Source organism: Aphidius gifuensis, linkage group LG5 (genome assembly GCF_014905175.1).
Source record: "Aphidius gifuensis isolate YNYX2018 linkage group LG5, ASM1490517v1, whole genome shotgun sequence".
Taxonomy (NCBI): Eukaryota; Metazoa; Arthropoda; class Insecta; order Hymenoptera; family Braconidae; genus Aphidius; species Aphidius gifuensis.
The window spans coordinates 12,063,462-12,078,688 of record NC_057792.1 but is presented as its reverse complement, the minus strand read 5'-3'; the positions used below and the strand labels follow the sequence as shown (position 1 = coordinate 12,078,688).

The window sequence follows — 15,227 nt, the reverse complement described above, 5'->3', positions numbered from 1 at the left end:
TAAATCATCAATAATGAATGAGTTAAAATTAGGTTTCGATATCAAAGCTCTTTCCCCACCTCGACCACCATATCTTGATACTAATTTAATTATTCTTTGTGAACGTGTTGACTCCAACATTTTACCAAAACAAATATTAATAAATGATTTAAATAGATTTTTAGCAAAGAGTGATGTTGCCTTGGTACGTAATTCAATATTTAAGTCAATATATGGTTTTAACCAAGCTCGTTGTTTGAATTTCGAAAATCTATGTACTTTTTTAATTGTCATCCTCAAAGATACGTATTGTTTCAAATTTCTATCATGAATCACATACTTTTCTTGAGGATAAAGAGTTGCTAATAATTTTGGGGGTTTACTTGTTGATAAAGGAGGTATTTGTCGTTCTGGTGCCAAAGGTAAATCCCTATGTTCATCATGAAGCTCTACCGGATAGTCCAGATCTGTTTCCAAAATATAGCCCCACTCAGCATCATCACCAATAGATCGTAATGAATGATATCAAAGTTATTTCACAGTTATTTCACAGTACATTAAATATGAATCTCTAATATTTGGATTGTATTCTTTCATATACTTTTTGTTTGCAATGACATGACGATGTGAACATTGGGATAAGCCATCTCTCATACCCCCCTCAATAAACGATAATTTATCAGCATCTATTGATAATTCCAACTCAATCTCTGTATATTTTAACATTGTGTTTAAACTCAACCCTGCGAGAGTGTAATAATGAGCTGGATCTAAGTTATAGGTTTTCAAACAAAAATATCTAAAATTTTCAAATATATCAGCTAAAAGAAGAACATCTGTACTGTAACGTGACATGTTATCTTCTCACTCAATTCTAGAATTTAGTTCGGGTCGAGGATCAACGAATTATTTTAGATAAAGGGGGGGATAGTAAATTTTTCTCTACGACGCTAAAACTTACTGGAAAAACGTCACTAAAACTAACCAAATATACAAATAGACGAATAGCCAAATAAACAAATACCAAATACCAAATACCAAATAGCCAAATAACCACAATAATCACGATAGTCACGAAAATCCGAATAATCCAATTAATCCAACGATATCCATAGATGTTGATCCGTTCCTGAAATTATAATTCTAAAACTAAGTTGAGGGGTTTGCCTGGGTCGTTCAGTATGCTGGTTCGTGGAGAGAGGGCCGAGTAAAGAATGTTAAAATTAAGTCACTGAAAAGGTAAAATCAAGGGTAGCACTATAAATTACTTGACAAGACAATAATTATGGCAGACAAACAACAAGATTATTTATTATAAAAACAATTTAAGTATCAAAATTAATATTAGTTATAATGTTAAGTTTTATCAAAAATTATAAAATATTATTTATTTGAATACAAATATAAACGTTATGAGACCTGACTTCAAGTCATGGTCTTAAAGTAGTTATATAGGGCCGGTTCTAGGCCATGGTGAGGGGACCAGGGGACAGGGGTCGGGATCGGGGGGTCAGATCGGGGGCAGGGGTAAAAATCTCGAAGTTTCTAGAATCTACGAGACGGTTCTAGAACATTCGAGAAGGTTCGTAGAAGATTCGGGATGAATGAGAATATTATTCAATTTTTTTTAATAACAAATAATAATAATTATATATTAATAATAAATAATAATAATAATAATAATGTAATATTCTAAATTTTTATTTTTTATTATTTTAAATTTATGTGATATTATGAAGATTGTTTTTAAAAAAAATTAACAAACAAATTTATTAAATTTAACCTGAAAATGTCTAGGTATTTTAAATAATAATAGCACAACAATTTATATTATATTAATCAAGTATTGTTGTATTTTATTAAATTAATTTGGTGACCCTATTCGCACACATGCTCACACACACACATTATTCATACAATTATTTTACAACCTTGTTTTACGTGTTGCTCTGGATGATGATGTTGACAAGAATGATGATGTTGTCCGGGTTGATCAGACCCAATGATGACAAATTATATTGATTTCTTTATTTTACAGCCAGTTACCAAATATATCAGATTGTTCCAAATACTGTGTTGATGTTGTTGGTATGAACAAAATATTGGCGGTGAATTTTCACCGAATGGACGCCGTCCTGAATGCCAATAATGTTGTTCAGATAATTTCCACTTGGACAATTTAAAATATAATTGTTGTTTTGTTGTTATTGTAATAATAGTTATTGATACAATAACCTTCAGGTTAATTGAGAAATTTGTACGTACAATGTATATTTAATTTTACTCAACCACGTTTTTCTTTGATTTATTTTATTTGTAAATTTAATTGTACTTGTGATGGTTTGTTACTTGCCGGCACGCCGGTAGTTACACAAGTGACGGCAGCATAGAAAAAAATAGCACTGTCCCTTTAGACAGTCTCTCCGTCGCCATGTGACTCTCCTCTCTCCTCTACATACATCCACACATTACACACATACATCAGTCACCGATGTCACATAAGGCCACCAGTATACCTATATTATTATATGTGACTATGTTACGCGCTACAATAATAATAATATTAATAATAGTAAAATGAAAATAATAATGTGAATAATAGTAATACTTGTTGATAATGATAATAATAATCAATATTTATTAAAATAATAATAAATAATAGTAATACTGATTAATAATTATAACAATATTGAGTAATAATAAAATTAATAATAAAAATCTATTTAAAACTATTTAAAATAGGAGAAATTTTAAACAAAGTATTAGGAGTCGAGATGAGTACGAAGGTAGCATGCGTTTCTCACTCTAGCCGCGAGCAACACCCACTTATATGCGTGACCGCTCCCTCGCGTATTTTCCACCCACGCACCGCCTCACAACGCTTGACCACTCCTCCCTATGCATGATACCCGCGTTAAGACTACACATTAAAGATTGAATAATAAAATAAAGTGAACAGATTTTATCAACGAATTTATTTAAATGTTTCTGGATCATTCAATTGTTATGTGAGAACACTTTCTAATAATTTTTGGCTGCGAAGTCTCCTCACATAACAATTGATAAATCCAGAAACTTTGAAATTGAATACTAAGATCAAAGAAGACGACAACAAGTTATATTTTATTAAAGAAAAATAAATAAAATATCATGGATACGAAACTACTCTGAATATGAACGTATGCAGTACCAAAAAATACACAATATTTAAAAAAAATTGAAAAATAATAAAAAAATTAAATTATGAATAAAAAAAAAAAAAAAATACACAATCAGTTTTGAAAAAAAATAATTTACATGATTCTTTTTTAATAAAAAAAAACAATGTAATCATTTTTTTTGTTTTTTTTTGAATAAAAAAAAAATCATATCACGAAATTTTTTGTGTTTTCAATAATTTTATCAACATATTCCATTTGAAACAAAAAAAAAATAAAGTATATATTGTTTTTTTTTTATAAATATTTTTCAGCATTCGTTTTGAATTTTCATCTTAGATTTTTGATAAATATATTTATTTATTTTCGTTTTAGTTTTTTTTTTACAATTTTTATAAATTATATTTTTTTCTTATTTCCATTTATTTTGAAGAAATTGTAAGAAATATTTTTTTTTTTTTTATCAATTTTATTTATTTAAATAATTACATTTTTCCTTGATAATTTTTTTTTTCGTTTTCAAAATTACATTTTCAATCGATTATTCTTAAACAGCGATAAATTCACATAAGAAAATGTTCGGTGCTACTTGTTGAGTACGCATACCAAGATGGTCACCATCTACCATAGTTTTGAGCTCCTCAAATTCTTTATCTTCCTCCAAAAATATTGATATCTTATTGGGTAAAAACATATTAAACTCATGTTGAATTGTCACAATGCTTTTCACTCCATATTTTGTATTTGCTTTTCGAATTTGAGTGATCTTGTATTCAGCTCCAGGAGTTAAATCAGACATTTTTATCAATAGTAAATTGCTGCAGCCACATTGATTGCTGATAGAAAATTCATTTTATTTTCTGTAAAAAAAAATTTTTTTTATATAAAATGAATTGTTCCAAAAATAAAAATAAAAAAAATAAAATAAAAAAAAATATATACCTTGATTCCTTTTATGATGAGTACTGTTCAAATACTTATGCTATATAAAGCCTGTAAGGTATACGGCTCTGTCAGATTATCGATCTTTTTGATTACGTGAGCATTCAAATAAATGAACAACATGAGTTCAGAGCAATGTCTCAAATTGATAAAGATTATGGATGGAGCATATAAAATAATTCGTACGCCAGATCAAACAGAAAATTGGTTGAAATTCGGAAAAAAAAATATTCGGCTTATAAATAAAGCATTGAAAGCTGCCAAAACAATTGGTAATAAATTAAGAATTCAAACAACAATATCCCAACTAAGATCATTGAATGAAAAATTTAAAAGTGAACGAAAACATGGTGCTGGTGTTGGACATATTAAAAAACTGAGTGATAGAGTGAAGTGGCTAGATGGTGATTCAGCATTCCAGGGTCGAATACGATCAGTGACTATCGTTAATCTTCAACATACTGATATACATTCATTTTTAGAGGATTCTAAAAAGATGACAATTAACCGTTTAAAAAATATTCTCAAAAATCATGAAAATTTAAAAGTGAAAAAATAGTGAACCTATCGATGAGACAAAATATTTTAATACAAAAAATCAAGCGATATTACCAACTACTGACTTGAAAAATTGGTTCAATGACAACTTAACAAAAAAATTTCTCACAAAGATTTTCAAGAAAAAGATTCTGGGTGGACATTAAGAGCAATTATTAATTTGATGATTAATATTAATCGTTATGAGCCATTGAGAGGTAGTTTATCAACATTTATCGAATTGCCAAAGAGTATCCAAATAAAAAAAGCAGTTTTGAATATTAAAAATAATGATGAGTACTGTTTTTTGTATGCAATCACAGCGGCTTTGTATCCAGCTCAATCGCACAGCTATCGTACCACATCATACCCTGATTTTGAGACAGTTCTAAAATATGATGGGATAAATTTTCCAATAATGTTATGTGACATTCCAAAATTTGAGATTATGAATGATTTATCAATAAATGTCTACGGTATTTATGATAAATATGAAATAGCACCAGTGTATTTGAGTAAACACAAGTCATTAAAACACACAATTCATTTACTCATTATGAATAGTGGATTGTCAACTGATGAACCAATATTTCATTTTGCTTGGATACGAAATTTGTCACGCCTTGTCAGTTCACAAATTTCGAAAAATTATCATAAAAAGTGGTTGTGTGGTCGTTGTCTTTGTCATTTCAAAATTCAAAATTCATATGAAAAACATTTAACTGACTGTGAAAATAATAATAAAGTGAGAATGATTTTACCAGAAGAAGGTGAAAATATATTAAAATTTAAAAATCACCGATTCAAAGAACCAGCACCATTTGTCATCTATGCAGATCTTGAATGTATTTTAGAACCTGGAGAGAATGATTCAGAGTATTCAGACAATCATGTGCCGCACAGTGCTGCATATTATTTTCATTGTACATATGACAAGTCTCTGTCAGAATTCAAGTCACGTCGTGGTCCTGATTGTATAGAGTGGTTTGTCAGAGAACTTCGAGAAAGAACGAAACAAGTAAATGACATTTCGAATAATCCAATACCAATGGAGCCTCTTACTCAAGAACAAATCATGGATTTTCAAACAGCTCAAATATATCATATTTGTGAAAATGAATTTTCTCCTGCACAGATCAGGCATCACGATCACTGCCATTACACAGGCCATTATCGTGGAGCAGCTCATCCTGAATGTAATGACAACTATACAGATTCACTTACGATACCAGTAATATTTCATAATCTTTCAGGTTATGACTCACACTTTTTTTTGGAAACTCTAGCAAACATGTTTGAGGGCCCAATTAGAATTTTACTGATCAACAAAGAAAAATATATATCTTTTACAAAAGAAATCAAGTATCCATGTTTAAATAAACGAGGTAGCCGACTAGTAAATTTAAGATTTATCGACTCCTACAGATTTATGGCAACTAGTCTTAACAAACTGGCTTCAAACTTAGCTGTATGCGATAAGAAAATTACTAAAAAATATTGTAAAGATCCAGAAAAATTTCAATTATTAAAAAGAAAAGGAGTATTTCCATATGAATACATCAATAGCTGGAATAGATTAGAAGATATGAAACTTCCATTTATTGATCAATTTTATTCAAGATTAAATAACAGCAATATTTCAAATGATGATTATGAACATGCCCAAACAGTTTGGAAAAAATTTGAAATTAAAACACTTGGTGACTATTCAGATTTATATTTACGTACAGATGTTTTGTTGTTAGCTGATATTTTTGAAAATTTTTGTAAAAACTGTTTATCATCATACAACTTGGATCCTCTTCATTACTATACAACACCAGGATTCTCATGGGATTGTATGCTGAAATGTACTGGTGTAAAATTGGAATTACTAACAGATGCTGAACAACTCTTATTCATCGAGAAAGGAATACGAGGTGGAGTAGCTGTATGTCTGAATCATTATGCAAAAGCCAACAATCCATACATGGGTATGGAGTATGATACAATCAAAGATGAGTCATACCTCATGTACTTTGATGTTAATAATTTATATGGAATGGCAATGTCACAACATCTTTCATACGGTGGATTTGAGTGGGATAATAATCAGTGGTCTTTAGAAGACATTTTATCAACACCTGACGACTCTTCTACAGGCTATATTTATGAAGTCGATCTTGAATATCCTGAAGAATTACATGAACTCCATCAAGATCTTCCATTGTGTCCAGAGCACAAAATACCACCTAATTCTAAACAATGCAAACTAATGACAACTTTTTATCCAAAAGAAAAATATATTATTCATTATAAAAATCTCAAACAATATTTAAATTCGGTATGAAATTATTGAAAATTCATCGAGTTCTCAAATTTAGACAGTCATCTTGGTCTAAAAAATACATAGATTTGAATACGAAAAAAAGACAAGAGGCAACAACTCAATTTGAAAAAGATTATTATAAACTTTTGAATAATGCTGTATAATGTATTGAAAATGTAAGAAAGCAAAAAGATGTTAAAATGGTCACCAGATGGGAAAACAGATATGGTGCTAAATACTACATTCAACAACCGAATTTCCATAGCCTCACAGTATTTGGAGAAGACATTGTTATTATTGAAAGGAATCGGACAAAAATTCATTTCAATAAACCAGTTTATGTAGGATTTTCAATACTTGATATATCAAAAACATGTCTATATGATTTTCATTATAATTATATAAAATCTAGATTTGGTAACAATGCGAAATTAATGTACCACGACACAGATAGTTTGTTATATGATTTTAATTTTAATATTTATGAAGAAATGAAAAAAAAATTTACATAAATTCGATACGTCTGATTATTCTCAAGATAATATTTTTGAAATGCATCGTGTAAATAAAAAAGTACTAGGATTAATAAAAGAAGAAAGTTGTGGAAAAATTATAACTGAATTTATTGGTTGAAGAGCTAAACTCTATACATTCCGTGTACTCGGAGAAAAAAAAGATGCTAAAAAAGCCAAAGGTGTTAAAGGTTCAACTTTAAAAGAAATTACCTTTGATGATTATAAAAATTGTCTTTTTGAACATAATTTATTAACAAAAACTCAATATCTAATTAGAAGTAAAAAACATAAAGTAAATACAATTGCACAAAAGAAAATAGCTTTAAGTTGGTTAGATGATAAGAGACCATTGTTACTAAATACTACGGATACTGTACCATGGGGTTATAAAATAAAAAGATAATTAAAATATTTTTCACAGAGTTTATTTTATTAAAAAAAAAAAAAAACATTTATTTTTTTTTTACAGATCTGATTTATTTATCCAACTATTATGTGTATCGTCAAAACTTAACCATTTTACATATAACTTATCGCCACGTTTTTTCACAATTTTTTCAACTAAATAAATATCAGGATATTTAACTTCAGTTAACTCTTCTTCGTAGAATCCTCCTTCAATCGGATTATTTTTATAATCTATGAGTTTATATGTCACTGGATCTGTATATTTCACTTCCTTGATTGTAAATATTTCTGTTGTGAAGTTTGGTGTATAACCTTTTTCAAAAACAGTTTTATATTTACTAATTCGAACTTTATCACCAATCTTGAATTTATTTTTGATATCACAATTTTGTTGAAATTTTTTACAAATATTTCTCAATAGTTGTTTTTCATTTTCTTTCGTAACATCTATTGGTTTCATCTTTATTGTTCTGTGTTTTGAATTATTATAATTTTCAAGCAGATGTGGTAAAATTTCTAACCACTTGTAGGATCCTTGATAAGTAAATTTTTCCCACATTTTATTCTTCAATGTCCTATTGAAGCGTTCAACAATTGATGCTTTGAGATTGCTGTATGTTGAGTACATATGTATATTATGTTTTTGCAAAAGAGCTTCAAATTTCTTGTTGTAAAATTCTTTTCCTTTGCTCAACATGTAATTTTTGTGGTATACGTCCATCAAGCACAGATTTCATCGCTGCTGTAACATCTTTCCCAGTTTTTGATTTTCTTGGTATAGCCCATGCAAATTTCGAAAATATATCAATAATTGTAAGAAAATATTTATAGTTTCGGTTAACAGACGTATAAGCTTGCATATCAACAAGATTTGCTTGCCAAGTTTCATCCAATCCTTTAATGTATAAAAATAAATATAAACATGACGACGAGTATAATTTTTGAGAGCAGGTCTGTGTAGTTCATGAGCAACTACTGCTTTTTTATGATCCATTAGAACGATTTTCAAGTATCCTGAGATGATTATCCAAGATTGTCAGTTTTTTTATTATTTTAATTTCGAAATTTCCAATTTCAGTGCTCAATGTGTTGAGTGATTTTTCAAAACTTAGTTTAAAATTCTCAAAAGCTCTATTCGATGAAGTTAATCTGGACGCCAATGTCTGAATAGATTCTATATTTTGAAGTGGAAGACTTTGCGCTGTATCAAATTCAAGACGATAATTCTTAATGAACTCTTGAAATTGAGACTGAAGTAAATTGGTTACTATATTATTATTATCAACATCATCACGTAGAGATTTATTCAATTGATATAAAATTCGTGTTTCTTTTTTTATAATTGTCTTGGTAATTTTAACAGATGTTGCATCATTTGATTCCGATGGATCAGCAACATTACACAATTGTTTATTATTTATATTATAATATCCATCTGATGTTCGTTTGAAACCATCACCTGGAGGACCTCGAACACTTTGTAATGAACTTTTATTTTTTGATTGTCGTCCAAAAATATCAATACTCATCTTGACAGCTTGTGAGTAACTAAGCTCAAGCCTCATATGCATATAAATTAATAGATAATTTCAGCTTCTCTTAATTCTTCAATTATAGAAATGATTTCATTTGTATGACTGAGATTACCAGCGGCTTGAGAAGCTAACATTAATCGGAGACGATCAACAAGTTCGTTGGGATCATTCCAATAAACGTAGTCCAATTTGTTACTTTTGTTTGTAATCTTATAACGAGGTGAAGATGTACCAGTTTTTGTTGAGGATTTTATGAATGGTAAAATATATTTTTCATACTTGGCATTTGTTTTTTTTCTCAGTCCACCATTAGGTTTGAAATATCTATACTGAGCATTTGTTAATTTAATAATTTTGTAATATTCTAAAATTTTATTTTTATTATTTTAAATTTATGTGATATTATGAAGATTGTTTTAAAAAAAAAATTAACGAACAAATCTATTAAATTTAACCTGAAAATGTCTAGGTATTTCAAATAATAATAGCGCAACAATTTATATAATATTAATCAAGTATTGCTGTAATTTTATTAAATTAATTTGGTGACCCTATTCGCACACATGCTCACACACACACACACTATTCATACAATTATTTTACAACCTTGTTTTACGTGTTGCTCTGGATGATGACGTTAAGAAGAATGATGATGTTGTCCGGGTTGATCAGACCCAATGATGACAAATTATATTGATTGCTTTATTCCAAAGCCAGTTACAAAAAATATACCAGATTGTTCCAAATACTGTGTTGATGTTGTTGGTATGAACAAAATATTGGCGGTGAATTTTCACCGAATGGACGCCGTCCTGAATGCCAATAATGTTGTTCAGATAATTTCCACTTGGACAAATTAAAATATAATTATTGTTGTGTTGTTGTTGTAATAATAGTTATTGATACAATAACCTTCAGGTTAATTGAGAAATTTGTACGTACAATGTATATTTAATTTTACTCAACCACGTTTTTCTTTGATTTATTTTATTTGTAAATTTAATTGTACTTGTGATGGTTTGTTACTTGCCGGCACGCCGGTAGTTACACAAGTGACGGCAGCATGGAAAAAAATAGCACCGTCCTTTTAGACAGTCTCTCCGTCGCCATGTTACTCTCCTCTCTCCTCTACATACAAACATTCGCACATTACACACATACATCAGTCACCGATGTCACATAAGGCCACCAGTATACCTATATTATTATATGTGACTATGTTACACGCTATAACTACCCCCCTTTTTCATTATACATGTTTGTTCATGGTTAATGAAAATAATCGTAGCGTTTTTTTCTAACAATTAACAATATCAAAACAATCGTAGCATTGCAATAAGACATTATTTTAATATGCCCATTACATATATATATACAGTTATTTATAGTATAAAATTTATAGTTATTTACATTTTGTACATTTAATAAAATTAATTGCTGAGTACATATTATTCGAATATACATAAAATTACAAGTTAAGTTATTTAAAATTTGAAATTATTTTATAAAACATTATTATTAATTGATTAAGACTAGACAAATATCCGAAGTGACTGAAATAAAGATCAATGATAATATTTACGTAAAGTGGCACGATTATATGTACCTTTCATTACCGCGTGAGTAACCGGGTAAGAGAGATTAAAAACATTCGTATCAATCCTTTCATGTACCTGGTACGGCCCTTCGTACAGTCTAAAAAATTTATGATTAGTACCATCACTGAGGTTTGATATATGTGGCACACGTATAGGTACTAAATCTTCAATTTCTATATCTTCAAGTTTATTATTTTTTTGTTTCAATCCCCTGACTTTATACCCTCGTGTTAAATTATTTTTTACTTTAACAATCATATTTTCAAATTCATTATTAACATTTCCATCAGCTGGAAACATTATGATTTCATTTATTTTATCTGGTGCTGACTGACCAAATGTGTACTGGACTTTACCTCGTGATTTGGGTAATGATCCATAATAATCCACTGTTACTAAATCACCTCGACTCTCACTTGATACATGACCATAATCACCCTCGATATTTTTATTAAGATACTTTACTCTTTGACACGTGTCACATTTTTTTAATATATTTCTAACACGTTTATTCATGTGTTTAAACCAGAACTTATTTTTAATTATTGATAGTGTTTTATAAACCCCACCATGATTTATTTTATTATGTTCTTCTATTATTAATTTATTTATCAACATTTCGGGCACTATTATTTTCCAGTGGTTATCTACTCTTGTTTTATGAAACCAGACATTATTATGTTTTACGAAATCATTTTTGTTCAGTACAATTTTATCTTCCACGTAATTAATTAATTTTTTATCATTACTTTGAATCTTGTGTATATTTTTTGAATCATTGACAAATGATTTTTCTAAAATTAATGCATTTATGATTTTATTTCCCTCTTCAATATTTCTATCTAACTCAGATGATGGAATACATACGTTGTTCGGTTCAACATCATGAAATTTACAATCTGGATTGCGACTGAAAAAATCAGCCACAATATTATTTTTTCCCGGACAATGTATTATATCAAAATCATATTCTTGCAAAAGCAAATTCCATCTAGCAATCCTCCCAGAATGGAATGCACTACTTTTAATAAATGTCAATGCCTGATAGTCAGTAACAATACTAAATTTTCGATTAATTATATATGTTCTAAATTTAATTAGCGAGTATACTATGGCAAGTAATTCACGTTCTGTTGTATTATAATTACTCTCGGCTGTTTTCAAACATCTACTAGCAACCAAGATTAACATAGGTTTTCCATCATCATCATTCTGATATAAAACCCCACTAATACCCTTTAATGATGCATCAGTTTGTACAATAAATTTTTTATCAAAATTATAATGGTACAAATAATTGATTTTACAAAAATTTTCTTTCAATAATTTAGAAGCTGGAGCTTGTTCTTTTTCCGAAACCCCAAGTATTTTTATCAGATAACAAGTGTCTCAATGGGTTTACAAAATAAGCATGTGATACACTAAACTTACTATAATAATTACACACCCCTAAAAATTGCTGTAGCTCTTTTTTATTTTTGGGTTCCTGAAAATTTAATATAATTTCTAATTTACTGGGATCTGGTGAAAACCCTTGACTTGATGTAATATACCCCAAAAATTTTACTGTGTGATATAAAAATTTTGCTTTTGTTAAATTTAATTTGTACCCATGTTCGTTTAATCTATCAAAAATTAACTGTAAATGTATCATGTGTTCATCAAAGTCTTTTGATGCTACTAGCAAATCATCTATGTAATATGTTAAAAAATTATCAAAATCATTTCCAAAAACAATTTTCAATGCCCTAATAAATGCATTGCCTGAGGTTTTAATCCCAAAAGGGGACCTACAAAACTGATACATAGTTTGATTGTATAAAAATGCTGTGTACTTCCTGGAATCAGGGTGCAACGGTATCTGCCAATATCCAGCTGTTAAATCAAGCAGGGTAAATATTGTTTTATTATTAAATTTTTGCATCACCTCGCAAATTATTGGTGGTTTTTTATTATCATTTTCGATATACTTATTTATACCCCTTGCATCTAGACAAATTCTTACAGTACCATTTGATTCTAATACTGGCCTAATTGGATTACAAAATTGACTATTTGATTTTTCGATGACATTTAAGTTTAACATTCTTTCTAATTCTTTTTCACACGGACCTCTTACTGCAAATTGTACTGGGTAACTTTTATTTTATTTTAAACTATTTTTATTACTATTAATTGAATTGTTAAAAGTGATTTCTTGCTTTTCACTTAGTGTAAATTTGTCTTCTTTATCATGATTAATTATTTTCTCAATAATATTATCATTATTATTATTATCAATAATCTTTTGTGCAGTGATGTTGCTAATTATTTGTGCAACAACATCTTCATATTGTATTTGACTATGTTTATTTACAACAACTTTATTATTAAATGCTATCAATTTAGCATCAATATTTTGTTCATTTATCATAATATTATTATTGGAATAATTAATCATGACATAATTATTGCAACACCAATCACTACCTAACAATATGTCTTGGTTGAGGTTTGGTATAACTAATACCGTATTTTGTGTCTATGTCACCAATTTTAAATGTGATAAAAGCTTGTTTTTTCACTGGGGTTTTGTGTTTATTAATTGCCAATATGATTTGTGTGTTAACAACTGGCAAAATATTCAATATACTTGACTCCGGCAACTGATTAAATACATGTTCAGACATGCCAGTGATTCGGCTACCGGTATCCACCAATCCACAGAATTTATTATCTCCAATTTTTACAATTAATTTTGGGCATTCTACTACCCGATTATTTTCATCTTTATTATTACCTAATAATTCATTTTTTAATTCATCATCATAATCAAAATGTAAATTATTAAAATTTACATCTTGTTCTATTGAATTTATTTGTTTATCATTATTATTTTGAGTTGTGTTGAATTGTGACACGTGATTGTGCATAGGTGGAGGCCGAGTAGTATCTACCACTGGCATACTTGGACCTTGTGGTCTGTTCCATGTATGGTTACCCCCCCCCCCTATATCTGTCTCTGTCGCGCCAGATGTTTTGGAGAAACTGGTTTTGAGGCCAATAACTCCTACTTTTATTTTGTTCAGTGTTAGTGTTTTTATTATTATTATTATCACTTTCAGTATTTTTATTTTTGATCAAACTAAACTGTTCTAATGCTTTAATAATTCTTTCTGTTTCATCAAAACTTATAATAGAGACTCTATTTTGTATTTCTACTGGTAATTGTTCAACTATATTTTTATTTCCTTCCCAAATTGACATTGCCGGTTCTATACATTCCGCTTCTCTAACTTGACTTTCAAAATATACATCATACGTTATTTTGTTATCATATTTCTGATTCATCCATTGGTCTTTAAATCTTGTTTTCATTGGGTCATTGTAAAATTTATTTATAAATTCAATTTTAAATGCTTCGAAACTCGCAAATGTTTTAGTTGAAAACCAAGCTTTCGCGTTTCCCGATAAAATATTTTCAACTTCTAATAAATAAAAATCTTTTTTAATTCTTTTATTATTTAAATATTATTCTAATTTACTTATGAATTTTTTGGGATGCATGGTATCTTGGTATTTTATTTTTTCAACTTGTGGGTACACGTCCGGATTGACTAACTGCATTCTAATCTCTTCCAACCGGTCCCCCAGATTTTAGTTATTCATACCTTGTATGTTCGCCGCGTTTCCCTCCAAAAACCGAACTCTCTCTCTCGCGTCATTTCTCTCTTTCTCTATCGTTCTCGCCTTTATCAATGTATCATTTCTCTTTTTCTCAGACTCGTCAAGCATTTGTTTGAGTCTCAATCTCCTCGTCTTTAGCCTCCATTTTACCTAACAATGTATTATTTGTACTTATTAAAGATTTAATTTTATTATCTTTCTTTTTGTAATCACTTACATGCTCTTCATTAAGTTGAGAATAAAAATCATGTTTTGAGGGCAATTGTTCTTCATCAAATTTTCCCCAACAATAAATATAATCGTATAGAAATATACCTTTTTTTGTTATTAATTTAAATTCTTCCAAATTTTCACAATAGCTACGACTTATACTTTTATCATTATCCTCTAATTCATTTGCCAGTGTACTTATTGAGCTAGCCATGAATTTATAAGAGTCTATAAAACGTAATTTAATCCTAGTACTTTTGACACGTTTAGTGAAGCTTACGTAACTTTCCTTATTTAAAGCCAAAAGATCAATATCACCTGGAAATTGTTTTTTCAATGCTTTAATTATGAAATGGCTATCATAATTACTG

General features: G+C 29.0%; 1 protein-coding gene across 1 annotated transcript; it reads right to left on the bottom strand.

Annotated features, from left to right (window-relative positions):
• Nucleotides 1-7,902: 7,902 nt before the first annotated feature.
• On the bottom strand, nt 7,903-11,496 carry LOC122856383. The gene is made up of 4 exons (XM_044158058.1): nt 11,337-11,496; nt 11,100-11,225; nt 8,543-8,742; nt 7,903-8,208 (listed from the first exon to the last, which is right to left on the bottom strand). The coding sequence occupies exons 1-4, from the start codon at nt 11,494-11,496 to the stop codon at nt 7,903-7,905; spliced, it is 792 nt and encodes a 263-aa protein (XP_044013993.1).
• Between the last annotated feature and the right edge of the window lie 3,731 nt (nt 11,497-15,227).

Coding starts and splice junctions, on each gene's coding strand:
- LOC122856383 (XM_044158058.1), bottom strand. CDS start 11,496: ATGAATAAACGTGTTAGAAATATATTAAAAAAATGTGACACGTGTCAA. Junction 11,226..11,336: donor ATCATTACCCAAATCACGAG/GTAAAGTCCAGT, acceptor TGATTGTTAAAG/TAAAAAATAATTTAACACGA. Junction 8,209..8,542: donor GTATACCACAAAAATTACAT/GTTGAGCAAAGG, acceptor AATAAATTCAAG/ATTGGTGATAAAGTTCGAAT.